This window comes from Natator depressus, chromosome 10, assembly GCF_965152275.1.
Source record: "Natator depressus isolate rNatDep1 chromosome 10, rNatDep2.hap1, whole genome shotgun sequence".
In the NCBI taxonomy this organism is placed as follows: Eukaryota; Metazoa; Chordata; order Testudines; family Cheloniidae; genus Natator; species Natator depressus.
In genome coordinates this window covers 31,811,743-31,825,262 of record NC_134243.1, presented here as the reverse complement: position 1 = coordinate 31,825,262, position 13,520 = coordinate 31,811,743, and the positions used below count along the sequence as shown (strand labels likewise).

At 62.7% G+C, this 13,520-nt stretch overlaps 1 protein-coding gene across 1 annotated transcript; it reads left to right on the top strand.

The window, feature by feature from the left end:
* Positions 1 to 1,947: 1,947 nt before the first annotated feature.
* PDIA2 (protein disulfide isomerase family A member 2) lies at positions 1,948 to 12,474 on the top strand. The gene is made up of 11 exons (XM_074964659.1): positions 1,948 to 2,173; positions 4,257 to 4,463; positions 5,020 to 5,153; positions 5,721 to 5,858; positions 6,414 to 6,530; positions 8,039 to 8,164; positions 9,003 to 9,197; positions 10,006 to 10,126; positions 10,829 to 11,010; positions 11,876 to 11,968; positions 12,394 to 12,474. The coding sequence occupies exons 1-11, from the start codon at positions 1,948 to 1,950 to the stop codon at positions 12,472 to 12,474; spliced, it is 1,620 nt and encodes a 539-aa protein (XP_074820760.1).
* Positions 12,475 to 13,520: the final 1,046 nt, after the last annotated feature.

Below are 13,520 nucleotides of genomic sequence, written 5' to 3'. Positions count from 1 at the left end.
GCGTCCCACTGCTGCGTTTGCTTGTGTAGCATGGCTGGGTCCTTCGCAGCGTCTCTGTCCCCCTTGTGCTCTCTCCTGTGTGTGTGTGTGTGTGTTGGGGGACAGCCCCCACCCCTGAGTAGCCCGGGCCTCCTCACAACCTGCAAACTCAGGGCAGAGGAGGGCTGAGTTCCTCCAAGCACCTGCACCTTGGCTGGTGCTTCCAAATACTCCGGGGGGGCCCTGCTCCGGGCTCCCCCCCACAGTGCCATTTGCCCTTCAGGGCCCCGCAGCCCCTGGTCTGGGCTCCTACTCCTATGAAGGCAGCTGCTGAGCGGTGGTGCTCTGTGCCCGTCGGCTTCCCACGCTGCCCTGCGCGCAGGGGCTGGGAGAGCAGCGGGATGAAGTCTAGTGCAGAGGAAGCCATGGCCGGGCTGTTCTGCAGGGGCCTAGTCCTGGCTGCCGAGCCTCTGACCACTGCCACTGATTGGCATGTGACTTCTGTCCCTTCCTAGTGCCTGGCAGGGCTACCCGGGGCATGCTGTTGGCCTCCGCACACACGGCTCCTGCTCCGGCTGGGGCAGGGCTGTGTGGCTAGTAGGAGTTGTGCTGCTGGGGGGTCCCAGCGGGAGCGGCCCCTGCCTGGCTGAGAGGTGCACTGCACTGAGTGTGCCCTGGGATTGCTCCAAGTTTCCCTGCAGGGCTCCTTGCAGGGAGAGCCCCTCCAGGGGCTGAAGGGAGGGGTTCCTGCTCTTCCCCCTACAAACATACTGGGGGCAGGCGGAGCTGGGCTCCCCACAGACTCACAGCAGGGCAGGGAGGGGCGAGCCGCTCTCTGTTAGTCACTCCCGGCTGTGCTGCGGCACCTCTCTTTGGTGTCAGCTGGCCCTTTGCCCCGGCTGTGGGCTCTGCTGCCGGTGGCTCCCCACTGCACCTGGTGAGGTCTCCCAGCAGCTCAGGGAGCCTGCTCACGTCCCTGCAGGGCCCCTGAATCGCACCGCAGGAGTAAACGGCTGGGAGCGTCACCCTAAGCCATCAGCCAGCTCCAGCTCCACTGCACCCTGGGCACAGGTGCCAGCTGCAACTGGCACCCCAGGGCCTCTGCTGCCCAGAGCAAGCCAGACACATGGGCATGGTGAGGCTGAATGTTCCACCTGCGCTCTCCTGTGAGGGTACCCGTCTGTAACCCCTGACAGCTGCCCATCCTGCTGTCACCCCCCGCCCTCCCTCCAGCAATGTACCCCTGCCTTAGGCCCTGGTCATTGCTACCATAAGTTAAAGCCCTCTGCCTGGGCCACAGCTGACACTGTATTGGGAAAGTCTCTTTGGCCAGGCCTGGGACACTGCTGCCCCTCCCCTCGCCCAGGCCCAGGGCACTGCTGCCAGGCAAACAGTGCCATGTCTCGGAGCTGGCCGGGCAGCCAGCAATGCTGTGAGCAGGGGGCATGGTACTGGGTTATGTGCGGTGCTGTGCACATGGCTGGCAATGCCCTGCTCCTGTCCCCAGCCCAGGCAGGTTCCCTGGGAGCCAGCTGGACAAGGGCATGGCTGGCAGCTGCCCACCCTCCACTATCCCATTGTTGGGGCCGTTTCCTTGTGCTGGGGCTGGTGTGGGAGGCCTCAGAGCCCAGGCCCTAGGGGCAGGTGTGGTAGGAGCTGTGCCCAAGGGAGAGTGCTTGGGGATCTACTGCCCAGCCCCAGGGCAGAGTGCAGTGGGTCGCTGGCCTTCGCTATTCACAGTCCCCAGCCAGGGCCTGAGAACTGGGCTGGAAAACAGCTCATGCAGCCACCTGCTTGTTCCTGGCTGCACGCCTTATCTGAAGCCAATCAGCCAGTAACAAAGGGACACGAGCGCCATGGGCCAGGCGCCACCCGCTCCTCTGTGCCCTTATCTTCCCCCCTCGCCTCAAGAACACCTTCTCCTGCTGGTGGCTGGTGCGCTGCTCGCCTGCTCTCCGCGCTGTCACCATGGGCTACTCCAAGTCCCCCCTGCTCGTGGTCCTGCTGCTGTCCCTGGCCTGGCTGGCGCCCACCTGGGGAGAAGACAAGGACGCCCAGGTCGAGGAGGGAGTGGTGGAGGAGGAAGAGGACGTTGTCTCTGATGAGCTCCTGGAGGAAGAGGATGTCTTGGTTCTCCACCAGCACAACTTTGAGCGAGCCCTGCATGAGTACCACCTGCTGCTGGTGGAGTTCTGTAAGTTGGGGGGTAGCGGGGAGACACAGCTCAGGCCAGGCAGAGGGTACCAGCAGCAGCATGGGCCATATCCCCAGCCAGCTGCCCAGCTGGGCTTGCAGCAAACCCTGTGCGCTGCCGCTGAGTAGCCGTGGAGCCCTGGGGCAGGGGCCCCAAGGATGCCTGCTCTATTCTGGGGTTAGCCCTGTGCATGCCCTGCTGGTCACTGGCTCTCGGGAGCACTTGCTAAGGGGAAAGTGATCGCAGCTGTCAGCTTAGGTGCTTGGCCCTGTCAGCTGCCAGTGGGACCCTGGGCATCTGTACTCTGAGCGCCAGGGAGAGCAAACAGTGGCTGCCCCATGCTTGGCTGTCCTTCAGCGCAGAGCTCAGGTGGTGGCTTTCCCATGGGAAGGGTGTCCTGGCCTGAGCGAGGAGACACTGGCCGGTTAAACATTAATGTGCAGGCAAAGCTGGTCCCAAGGCCCAATGACGCCCTAGGAGCCACAGGAGCCGGGGGGCCAGAAGAGTGGTACAAGCAAAGCCACAGAGCCAGAGCCGTGATTAGACCCAGTCAAGCAACGTCATGAGCCTGGCCTGGGCACAGAGCCTGCACTCCTCTCCCCTGGGCGCAGATCCTGCCAGGGGCTCCCCTGGGAACAGCTCCAAACACACTCTCTCTGGGCACAGATCCTGATGTGTTGTCCCCTGGCCGCAGATCCCAACGTGCTCCCCCGGGACCTGGGTGCAGATCCTGCCATGTTCTTCCCTGGGCACAGATCCCGATGAGCTCTCTCCAGGGCCTGGGCGCAAAGGCAGCAATGCTCTCCCCGGGGCCTGGATGCAGAGCTCTCGTCCCCACCATTTATTGCTGGTGGCTCTGCACCAGTCACTGCCTCAACCAGCTCCACTGGCAGCTCCTTGCGCAAGTGCATGCGGGCCGGCAGGTTGTGGTTGCTCTGCAGGTGGGCCAGTCTGTGGCTGTGCTCTGGCTGGACGCGGGCATTGCCCACAAGGCCTAGCTTCAGAGACAGAGGCCGGGAAGTGGCCCGCATGGCTTGGCTCACAGTGTGGCACGGCACTCCCAAGCATGGCTCCATGGGCGGCCCAGCCGGCCAGGGTCCCAGCGTACTGGCTGTGTGTGAAGGGGCCAGGGCTGCCCAGCTGGGCCCTGCTGCCTCTGGGGCCAGGCCCAGGCTGCTCTTTAGGCCAAGCAATTGGAGGTGGGGGAGGGGGGGTCACTTTTGCTGGGAGTCTGTGACCCCCCCACAGGGAAGCCTCATAGCCCTGAGGGGCCTGTCCCGAGTCACAGAACAGGTGCGGTGAATGGGCCCAGCTGCAGAGTGTCCCCAGGCCTTGCTGTGAACTGGGGCCAGAGCAGAGCCATGGGGGAAGGAGGGGACGTGTGGTGCCAGGCTGAGTCTCTCCATGGAAAGGAGCTGAAGCACCCCAGGGCGGGACAGAGGCAAGGGAGCCTTGGAGGCGCAGTCATGTCCCTCACCTCACAGCGTGGCTGACAGCAGGAAGGACCAGCCAACACATCACCCAATGACACGGGATTCCCCCTGGCAGCCCTGCCGAGCAGCACCGTCCCGCCCTGTTGGGTAGCATAGGAGGCCAGCGGAGAGGGCAGAGCACCTGGGAATGAGAGGCAGGACCGGGTGGGTTTGTGCTTCCAGGCCCTGAAGCAGGCTGAGTAGCCCCGACTCTGCCCCAGTGGGAACCCAGCCCTCCAGGGGGCTGTCAGACGGGCACTGCCCTCCCGGCGGAGCCAACAACAACCAATAACCAACTAGGGGTGACAGCTGGGCCAGGCTGGGCAAACCCGGGCTGTGCTAGGGGCGAGTCTGTGCGAAGCCCCCTGCCCCACGCTGGGTGCTCATGCCATCCCTCTTCCAGCCCCCAGCAGGCCCCAGGCTGTGACAGTGACCCCTGCTGGACTCTGCCCTGATCTCCCCAAGATTGGGTGGGGCAGCAGAGCATGAGGTGGTGGAGCCCCCAGGAGGATTTCAGATGAGGTGGGCCAGGGTAGGATGCTGGGAGCTGCTCCAGGCAGAGCTGCGGGGGGGGGGGGGGCTCATCCACTCAGCCTTCCCCTTTCTCGCAGATGCCCCCTGGTGCGGGCACTGCCAGGCCTTGGCCCCTGAGTTCACGCGTGCCGCTGGCATCCTGAAGAATGACTCCACGGGCCTGCGGCTGGCCAAGGTGGATGCGACGGAGGAGGTGGACCTGAGCGCCGAGTTCGGCGTCACAGGGTACCCAGTGCTGAAGCTCTTCCGAGATGGGAATCGCACACACCCCATAGACTTCACAGGTACAGCCTGATACTGTCCTGGGGGGGTCCCTGCTCTGGAGCAGACGGGATCCTCACCCAGTACAGCCTTGGGGTGTGGGGCAGTGGTGTGGAGAAGGGGTTGTGGGTTTGCAGTGCAGGGGAGGGGTTGTGTGGAGCAGTGGATCAAGGTGTGTGAGAGGGGTTGTGGAGTTGGGTGCAGGGGAGGGACCACGGGGGGCTTCAGTGTGGGGGTGCAGGGGAGGGGCTGTGCGGGAGGGGATGGGTTTGCAATGTGTGTGTGTGTGAGTATAGGTTTGCAGTGTCGGGGAGGGGTGTGTTGGGGCTGTAGATAAGAGTGCAGGGGAGGGACTGTATGGGTGTGTGGTGCAGAGGAGGGGCTGGGTGTGTGTATTTGCAGGGCAGGGGGGGCTGTGGGCCAGGGTTCAGGGGGGACTGTGGCTGTGTGGTGCAGAGGAGGGCTATGGAGAGGTGTTTGCAGTGTAGGGGGCGGCTGTGGGTTGCAGTGCGGGAAGGGCTGTGTGCCATGGTGCGGGGGGCGCCTCAGGCAGGTGACGTGCGGCGGTGCTGTGCGCAGGGCAGCGGGATGCCGAGGGCATCGTGCGGTGGATGTGGCGGAAGGCTGGCCCCAGCGCGGAGCTGCTGCAGGATGAGGCCAGTGCCCAGAAGTTCATCACGTCCCAGGACGTCATCGTTGTCGGGTTCTTCAAGGTGCGGGGCCTGGTGGGCAGGAGCGGAGGACATGGGGCCTGGCAGAGCTGCCGGGTGTGGAGCTGGGGCAGCCTGGGTTCAGCATCCCCCTGAGCTGGGTGGGGCGGTGGCTGCCCAGGGTGTCTAGGTGGGGACTTTTCCCACTGGCTGGCAGGGCCACTGCCCACACCACAATGTCCCCCTACCCTGGAGGCCCTGAGCTTGGCCAGGAGGTGCCATGATCCAATGCCAGCCCTGTGTGTATGCTGTGGGAGGGCCCTCCAGCAACTGCCCCCCCAGTACTCCCCTCTCAAAGGAGTGAGCACCTCGCCTTCCCTGGTGCCCCAGTAGTGCCACAGGCCAGCCCTGCACACTCAGCCCAGCCCCACCCACTGCCTGCTGGGGAGCAGCTCATGGGCGAGGGGCCAGGGCACTGTCCCCGTGGCGCCAGCACCATGGCATTGTGGCTGTGGGAGCCATGTTAAATGGAGGGTGCTCTTCACCAGTGGGCTGCCAGGGAGCTGGTCTGGGTGGGCAGCACAGTGCCCCTCCCCCCAGACCAGCTCAGGGCCTCCGGGGTGTTTGCAGGACCTGCAGAGCAAGGCTGCGCAGGGCTTTTATGAAGTTGCCAGTGATGCTGTGGACGTGACCTTCGGGGTCTCCAACAGGACAGAGCTCTTCCAGAAATACAGCGTCACTCCCGACACCGTCTGCCTCTTCAAGAAGGTGAGAGGGGGTGGGGCAGGGTACCTGGCACTGGTCCTACCCCAGCTACAGCCCAGCAGGGACATGGGGATTCATGGAGGATAGGTCTATCAATGGCTATTAGCCAGGATGGGCAGGGATGGTGTCCCTAGCCTCTGTTTGCCAGGAGCTGGGAATGGGCAACGGGATGGATCACTTGATGATTACCTGTTCTCTTCATTCCCTCTGGGGCACCTGGCATTGGCCACTGTTGGAAGACAGGATACTGGGCTAGATGGACCTTTGGTCTGACCCAGTAGGGCCGTTCTTATGGGCCACCCAGAGATGGGCATGAGCACTAGCCCCAGCAGGTGACAAGGCGGGTACGTTGGGATGGGAAAGGCATGGTAAGATGGGCAGGAGGGGCTAATGCAATGGCCAGGGCAGGGCGTTTTCCCAAGGCTGTTGCCCCAGCAGGACATGGCCCCATGGGGTGCCCTGCTAGTGGAGGCGGCAGCCTGGGGCCCTGCCCAGCCTCTCCCACCTTTAGCTCCATGCGCTCGGTGTGTGTCACTGCCCCACCTTGGTTTGTTGCAGTTTGATGAAAAGCGGGTGGATTTCCCTCTGGATGCGGAGCTGGGGCTGAACAAGGAGGAGCTCTCCCGCTTCATTGTCCTGCACAGCCTGGAGCTGGTGATGGAGTTCACCAGTCAGGTGAGACCCCCCCCCGCCCCCAATGAGAACAGCCCCAGAGAGACCCAGAGGGCTGTATCCCAGAGGGCTTTACACAGACAGTGCGCTGCAGGGCAGGGCTGGTGGAGGGATTACAACCCTCTCATCTGTGTGAGCAGGGCTGGCCTAGGGCACATTGCTCTCTGAACAGTGGGGGGGGGTGTTTGTGTATGCATGGGGGGGGATTATAGCTGGGGTACGGGGAACAGAGCCGGCTCTAGGCACCAGCAAACCAAGCACGTGCTTGGGGGTGGCATGTTTTCAGGTGTGGCATCCTGGCCATCTTTTTTTTTGCTTGGGGCGGCAAAAGCCGAGAGCCAGCCCTGGCAGCAGCAGCGTGTCCTGCGCAGGGGGCACCCTGGGGCTGCTGCGGTTCGCGTCGGGGACCAGCGCCCACACCTTGTGGCTGGGCCGGGTGGGCTCCGAGGGCGGGACACTTGGGCTGGGGGCCGCCCCGCGGGGCGCACGGAGCCGCCTGCAGGTGCCGCAGGGCGGCCGCCCCCCCAGTGCCACAGCCGGGTCTGGGCGAAACAGCCCGAGCCACCCAGGGGCTGCGGCAGGGCGGCCAGGAGCAGCAGCAGCCGTGGGGCCATAGAGGGGACCGGTGCCCAGGGCGCTGCTGTGCGGGGCCCGTGTCCCGCTCTCTGGGGCTCAGCTCCCTCTGGGCCTACCCTGCCCCGGCTCCTAAGCCCCCTGCCGGGGCGGTCCCCGCAGCTCTGCCCTACCCAGTCCCAGCCGGTCCTGGGGGCGGGAGCCCCGGCTGGAGGGACCCCGGGCTGAGGCACGGCCTGGGAGCCAGGCTGCTTACCACAACCCTGCCAGCGCCGGACCGGCTGGAGGTGATGGGGGAGTGGGCAAAGTCAGCACTGGTCAGGGGGAGCCCAGGGTTGGGGGCGGCAGGGGGTACGGGTTGGGGGGAGAGCCCAGCGCTGGGGCGGCAGGGGGTGCGGATGCGGGAGGGCACTGGTGGGGGGGGGTGAGAGCCCAGGCCTGGGATGGCAGGAGGGTGCGGGGGGGATCCCAGGGCTGGGGTAGGGGGAAGCCAAACATTTTTTGCTTGGGGCGGCAAAAAAACCTAGAGCTGGCCTGACTGGGAAGGGCTGGCCTAGGGCACATGGCGTGCTGCACAGCCGGGTGTGGAGGGGGAAATCACAGCTGGGGTGTGTGGTGGGAAATGAGGGGCTCACATCTGGGGGTTTCTGTGTGGATTGCAGCCAGGGCACTGGGCAGGGCTGGCATAGGGCACACTGCTCACTGCACAGCCGGGAGGAGGTGTGTGTGTGTGTGTGTGTGGATTGCGGGGCACTGGCATGGGCAGACAAACACTCATGGAGAGTGTCTAGACAACTAGGCCTTTCCCGCCAGCCCTTCCCAGGACCCTGGGGCTGCAGCTGTTGCTCTGGGTCTGTGCGGTAGTTGCTGCAGGAGCATGTGTGCGGGGACCCTTCCCACCCGCTCCACTGGCCAGCAAACCCTCTTTCTCTCCCTAGAACTCACCAAAGATATTTGGGGCAAAAATCCTCAACCACCTGCTGCTGTTTATTAACAAGACCCTGGAGCCCCACCTGGAGATCCTGGGCAGCTTCCGGGCTGCCGCACCCCCGTTCAGGGGCCAGGTAACCAGCTAGTCATGTCCCTGGCAGTGGGGCGCTGACCCTATGAGCTGCAGCCTCTGAGCGCAGCATGCCCCACTCACCTGGCCTGGCCGGGCCAGGCAGGCTGCTCCCAGCTGGCAGGGCTCTTGCCAGGGCTGTGGGACACCAACACGTGGCTGGCATCACATGCATGCACTGTGGGCTAGCCTGGCTGGGCGTGTGGTCGAGTTCCTTAAGCCTGAGAGCCTCATCCCAGCCCTGGCGTCCACTGGCTCGCAGCCCCAGCACTGGGAATGGGAGTGGCTCGGTTTCTGGGCCAGGCTGGCTCAGGAGGGGCCCTACACCTTGCAGAGGCTGGAGCGCTGGCTCCAATCCTGGCCCAGAGTGGCCAAGAGGGGGAGTGAGGGTGTCAGGGAAAGGACAGGCTCAGATGCGCACAGTCCCAGCGCAGGCTCTGTGGGGCAGCGAGGAGGCTTGGGGGGGGTCTCTCAGTCCCAGCGCAGGCACTGGGGGCAGTGAGGGGACCTGCAGGGGGGCTCCTAATCCCAGCCTAGGCTCTGTGGAGCAGCGAGGGGGGTGTGTGGGAGCTCTCGCTCCCAGCACGGGGCTGTGGGAGAGCATGGGGTGGGGGTCTCTCAGTCCCAGTGCAGGCTCCGTGGGGCAGCGAGGGTGCGTGGGGGGCTCTTAGTTGCAGCACAGGCACTGGGGAGCAGTGAGGGAGCCTGGTGGGGACTGTCAGTCCCAGGGCTGGGGAGGGCCCGATCGGGCTGGTCTGGGTACGGGCTCAGTCCCAGGGCTGGGGAGGCCATGGTCGGGCTGGTCTGGGGTGCGGCTGCCCCACGTCTGTGCCCCACTGTAGGTTCTCTTCGTGCTCATCAACGTGAATGGGGAAGGCGCCCACGTGCTGCAGTACTTTGGCCTCAAGAGCCATGAGGCCCCCAGCCTGCGCTTCATCAACATTGAGACCAATAAGAAGTACCGCATGGCCACAGACGAATTCACCACCCAGGCCGTGGGCTCCTTTGCCCAGGCCGTACTTGATGGCAAGGTCCAGGTGCGCACAGCAGCCATGCCCAGGGCTCAGGCCCAGCCCAGCCCAGCCCTCCTGACAGCAGGAAGGGGAGCACTGCCATTTGTGGGGGTTGGGAGAGCTGAAGGCCACATGCCACCACCAGATTAAGTGAGGGCAACCCGGGGGCCCTGGCCACATTCCTCCTGTGCCCCCAAAATGCTGCCATCCCAGCCCTAGCTCCTTTAATGCAGAGAACTTCCCAGCTGCTGTGTAGTGCCCCACTGAGATACAGCCACCTCTGGGGGGAGAGGGGCACCTGAGCAGGGGAGAAGATTGGGGGAAGACTGCACCCCGTCCCCTACAGAGAGTCCTTGCTGGGCTCTCACCCAGCCCTGCAGAGCAGATCTTGGTTTCCCAGCCAGCAAATACCAGGGGACTCCCCTGACTTCCCAGAGAAGAACGAGAGCTGAGTTGCCCATGCCAAGATCTGAACCTTCGGCTCCAGGGGGTTGGTTCTTAGACCCCCCTTGTGCGATGCAGCTGGATCAATCAAAAGGATCCTTCTTGACCATTCATGCAGACGTTCCCCTTTATGTGAAGTTTGCCCAGAAATGCTCAGCCTGGAGGGCAGCGAGCGGCGTCTACTGTATTAGGAATGCTGAGCGCCCCCCTCTGAGCGCCACGCGAGCGCTGCAGGACCAGGTGCGAGGAACCGGGCGTGAGGCCTGTGCAAGCCCGTGTGGCTCACACACACCCACAGCCCAGAAGTTTGCAGCTGTAGCATCTCTTCGCAGCACTCTCCGGAATTGAGTTACCAAACAGCCCACACAGCCTCTCCCTCTCTCTGCAGCCCCATCTCATGAGCGAGGAGGTCCCCGAGGACTGGGATAAGCATCCAGTTAAAGTCCTCGTGGGCAAGAACTTTGAGCAAGTGGCTTACGACGAGACCAAGAATGTTTTTGTGAAGTTCTGTAAGTATCAGCAAGAGCGAGTCTGGGCCTCCCCCGCCCCCAGGCCTGCCTGATGCCCTCGGCCAGGGCCCGGTGCAGACAGAAGCACCAACTCCGTATGCCACCAGACAAAGCTGAACTGGCAAGAGACTGCTTAGACATGGGAGCTGGAGGATCCGGGCAACTCAGTCGAGCTCCTCGGGGCAGAGGGGACATTCCTAGCGTGTGGCCAGGGTAGAGCTCACTGTCTCAGGTGACCTTCTCTTCCCTGGGGAGGCGATTCCCCGTCTGCGCCGTCTCACCTCCAGGGAGCCTAGCAATTCCTGCCACACTGACCAATCCCCTCGTCCCGGGGGGAAGTGGAGTGGCACCTGGCAGGTGTTTGCAGCGTGTGTCCCACCCTGCCCTGGCCAAGCTCCCTTACTCAGGCCATCCAGCTCCTTTGTTGGTCTCCTCCAAGCCCTTCCGTCCCTGGGGAGCCATGACCCCACGCACTGAGAGAAATCATTTTAAGTACCTGGGTCACTCCCAAGCATCTACAGCATCGCTGTGTGTGGTGGGCAAAGGCTCCAGCTGGTCCAGCCTGATTGTGCTGTGTGCCCCTGCCCTGCTGACTTTGCCAGTTTCCTGGCCCGGTTGCTGGAGCTGCTTTCCCAGCCCCAGTGCTCTGCCCCCAAGGTGCTCCCTGCAGAGCAGACAAGCAACCCCTCTCTGTCATGACAGATGCCCCCTGGTGCACACATTGCAAGGAGATGGCACCTGTCTGGGAGGAGCTGGGTGAGAAGTATAAAGATCATGAGAACATCATCATCGCCAAGCTGGATGCAACAGCCAATGAAATCACGAATCTCACCATCCATGGCTACCCTACGCTGCACTATTTTCCTGCTGGGTCAGACAGGAAGGTAGGTTGTCTGGATGGGATGGGAAGGGCCCACTGGGATGGGGGTGCACTTGGGTGCAGGAGGTGGGTCACTCCTGGACCTGTGCTGGGTGACAGCAAGGACCCATTCTAGGCTCTCATCTGGATACTGCATGCAGCACTGGTTCCCCCAACTCACACAGGATATGGCTGAGCTCAAGGGGTTCAGAGAAGGGCGATCAGAAGGATCAGAGGCTGGAGAAAGTGAGGAGCAATTGAAATGACTGGGATTGTTCCCTTAGAGAGAGGGTGGGTAAGAGGGGACAGAGTAACAGACTATCAGATACTGACTGCTCTAGATATGGTAGATTGGGAGCGTCTGGGCTCCCTGTCTCGTAACACAAGAAGAAAGAGACAATCAATGATCCCAGAAGGGAACAAATCCAACAGTGATCAAAGGAAATATTCTTTCACACAACACAGCCTGTGGAACTCACTGCCACAAGATGCTATTGAGGCCAAGAGCTCTGTAGGATTCCAACAGGGCCTGGGTGTTTCTCTGGGTAACGGGACCCTCCAGGGTTATAACAAGACAGGCTAAAATAATAGCGCTTTGGCAGAGCTCCAACCCCTCCTGCTTCTGGGCAGGAGCCACTCGCCGATGGGGTCAGGAGGAGACTTTCCTGAGGTGGGCTAGCCCCAGATTCTCTGCTGGGGGTTCTTGCACCTCTCAGGAGAAACTGGTGCTGGCAATGTCAGAAGCAGGAGATTGGGCTGGCCCAGGCCGAGCATGGAGGGTGGTGGGTAGAGGCAGGCGAGGCTGCCCGCAGGGAGGTCCTAGGAGTTCAGCCTGCAAAGAGGCAATCCTGCAACATCAATGTCTCATGTTTCTCCTTTGCCTGCACCAGATGATTGAGTACAAGAGTGCCAGAGACCTGGAGACCTTCTCCAAGTTCCTGGAGAACGGTGGGACGCTGCCTGCGGAGGACACGCAGCCTGTGGTTAGTAGAGTCTCAGGGCTCCACCCTGGAAGCCTGCTGACTCAGGCTGTTGCTTTAGCAAAGAGGTCACTCGGACCAACCCATCCCACCAACCTTCCGCTAGCCCGTCAGCCTGCAGCAGCCGGCTCCGCCCAGCCCCAGTGACTCTCCCACCATGGAGAGAGATGTGTCCCTCATGTCCCTCCTGCATGGTCCCTTGCACCCTTTCCCCATGGGGCAGAGGGTTGGGTCCCTCGTACCCCTCCCCTACCAGGGAGATCAGGGTCCCTCACACCCTCTCCCCCACTGTTCCTCATGCTCTTCGCCACTTTGGAGCGAGCTATGTCTCTCCTGCCCCTCTCCATGGGGTCCTGGCCTTGCCTCCGATGCATGCTGGGCCTGCTGGGGGCAGTGATTTCCATGGTAATCACCCTGCTGTTCCCCAGGTTCCTGAGAGCCCAGAGGAGCCCAAGGACACAAATGGGACACGCCCGGCAGACGCCCCTGAAAGCAGAGACGAGTTATGAGACCCGCCCTGCACCTACCCCTGGGACCCCTGAGAGCGGGCACCTGGGGCATGGACTGACCCTGCACTGGGCTGGCCTGGCCTCTCGGGCCCTGCCTCAGGCAGCAGCTGCTCTCCAAACTGTGGCAAGGCCCATGGCGGGTGCGGCCTGGCACCTCCTCCTTTTGCAGAGCAGCCCCAGCCAGGAACAGGGCCATCCTCCATGCCCCCCACATGCTCCAGCCTCCACCCCATCCTGCAGCACTGATGGCCCAGAAGCCAGGCCCAGCGTGCCGAGGGTCACCCACAGCTCCCTCAGGCAGTGACACCAACACCAAACACCTGTGCCCCAAAATCGTGAGATTGGCATAAACGTCATGAGACCTGACAACCAGCTGTGGTGGTTCTTTGTCTCCGCTGCCGGGTGCAGGTGTGGGGTCCCAGCCCTGCAGCCAGGAGGGTAGCACTGGATGGTGCTATTGAAAGCTGAGGCCTATGGCATCACCTGCCTCCTGGAGCTGGGGCTTGAAGAACCCCTCAGATACCATGAACCTCCTGACGAATCTCAAGCGAGGGCAACAGCAGGGGGTGGGCGAGTGGGGGATGGGCACGTGGAAGAACCAGGATCATGAAGACCTGTGTGAGTCTCCAGCTTCAACCCCAGCTGCAAAGTTTCCCAGCACATCACCCACAGGGGGAGAAAATGGGACAATGCATGGATGGCACGCTGGCACTGTGAGAAATGTGTCTGCTGTCCCGTGGCGCACAGGGCCTTCCTCAGCCCTACAGCAGGGAGGGCCCCTGGGCTAAGGGTGGGCCTCCATCAGCTGCAGTAAGATTGGGGCTTATCCCCCTGTAGCCTGCAGCATGAGCTCTCGCCTGGGTACCATGCTGGTCTCCCAGCAGGTCCCCACAGCCCCATGAGTCGGACGCCCAAAAATCATGAGATTTTTTTTTAAAAGATCCTAGTGTGTGTTTTAGGTCAGTCTCTTTCTGTTTGAACCCCCGCCCCGCTGCCCGTTTGCAGGGCATGCGCGTGTGACATTAGTGTTACCCATTCTCCCAGTG

Coding starts and splice junctions, on each gene's coding strand:
- PDIA2 (XM_074964659.1), top strand. CDS start 1,948: ATGGGCTACTCCAAGTCCCCCCTGCTCGTGGTCCTGCTGCTGTCCCTG. Junction 5,154..5,720: donor TCGTTGTCGGGTTCTTCAAG/GTGCGGGGCCTG, acceptor GGGTGTTTGCAG/GACCTGCAGAGCAAGGCTGC. Junction 5,859..6,413: donor CCGTCTGCCTCTTCAAGAAG/GTGAGAGGGGGT, acceptor GGTTTGTTGCAG/TTTGATGAAAAGCGGGTGGA.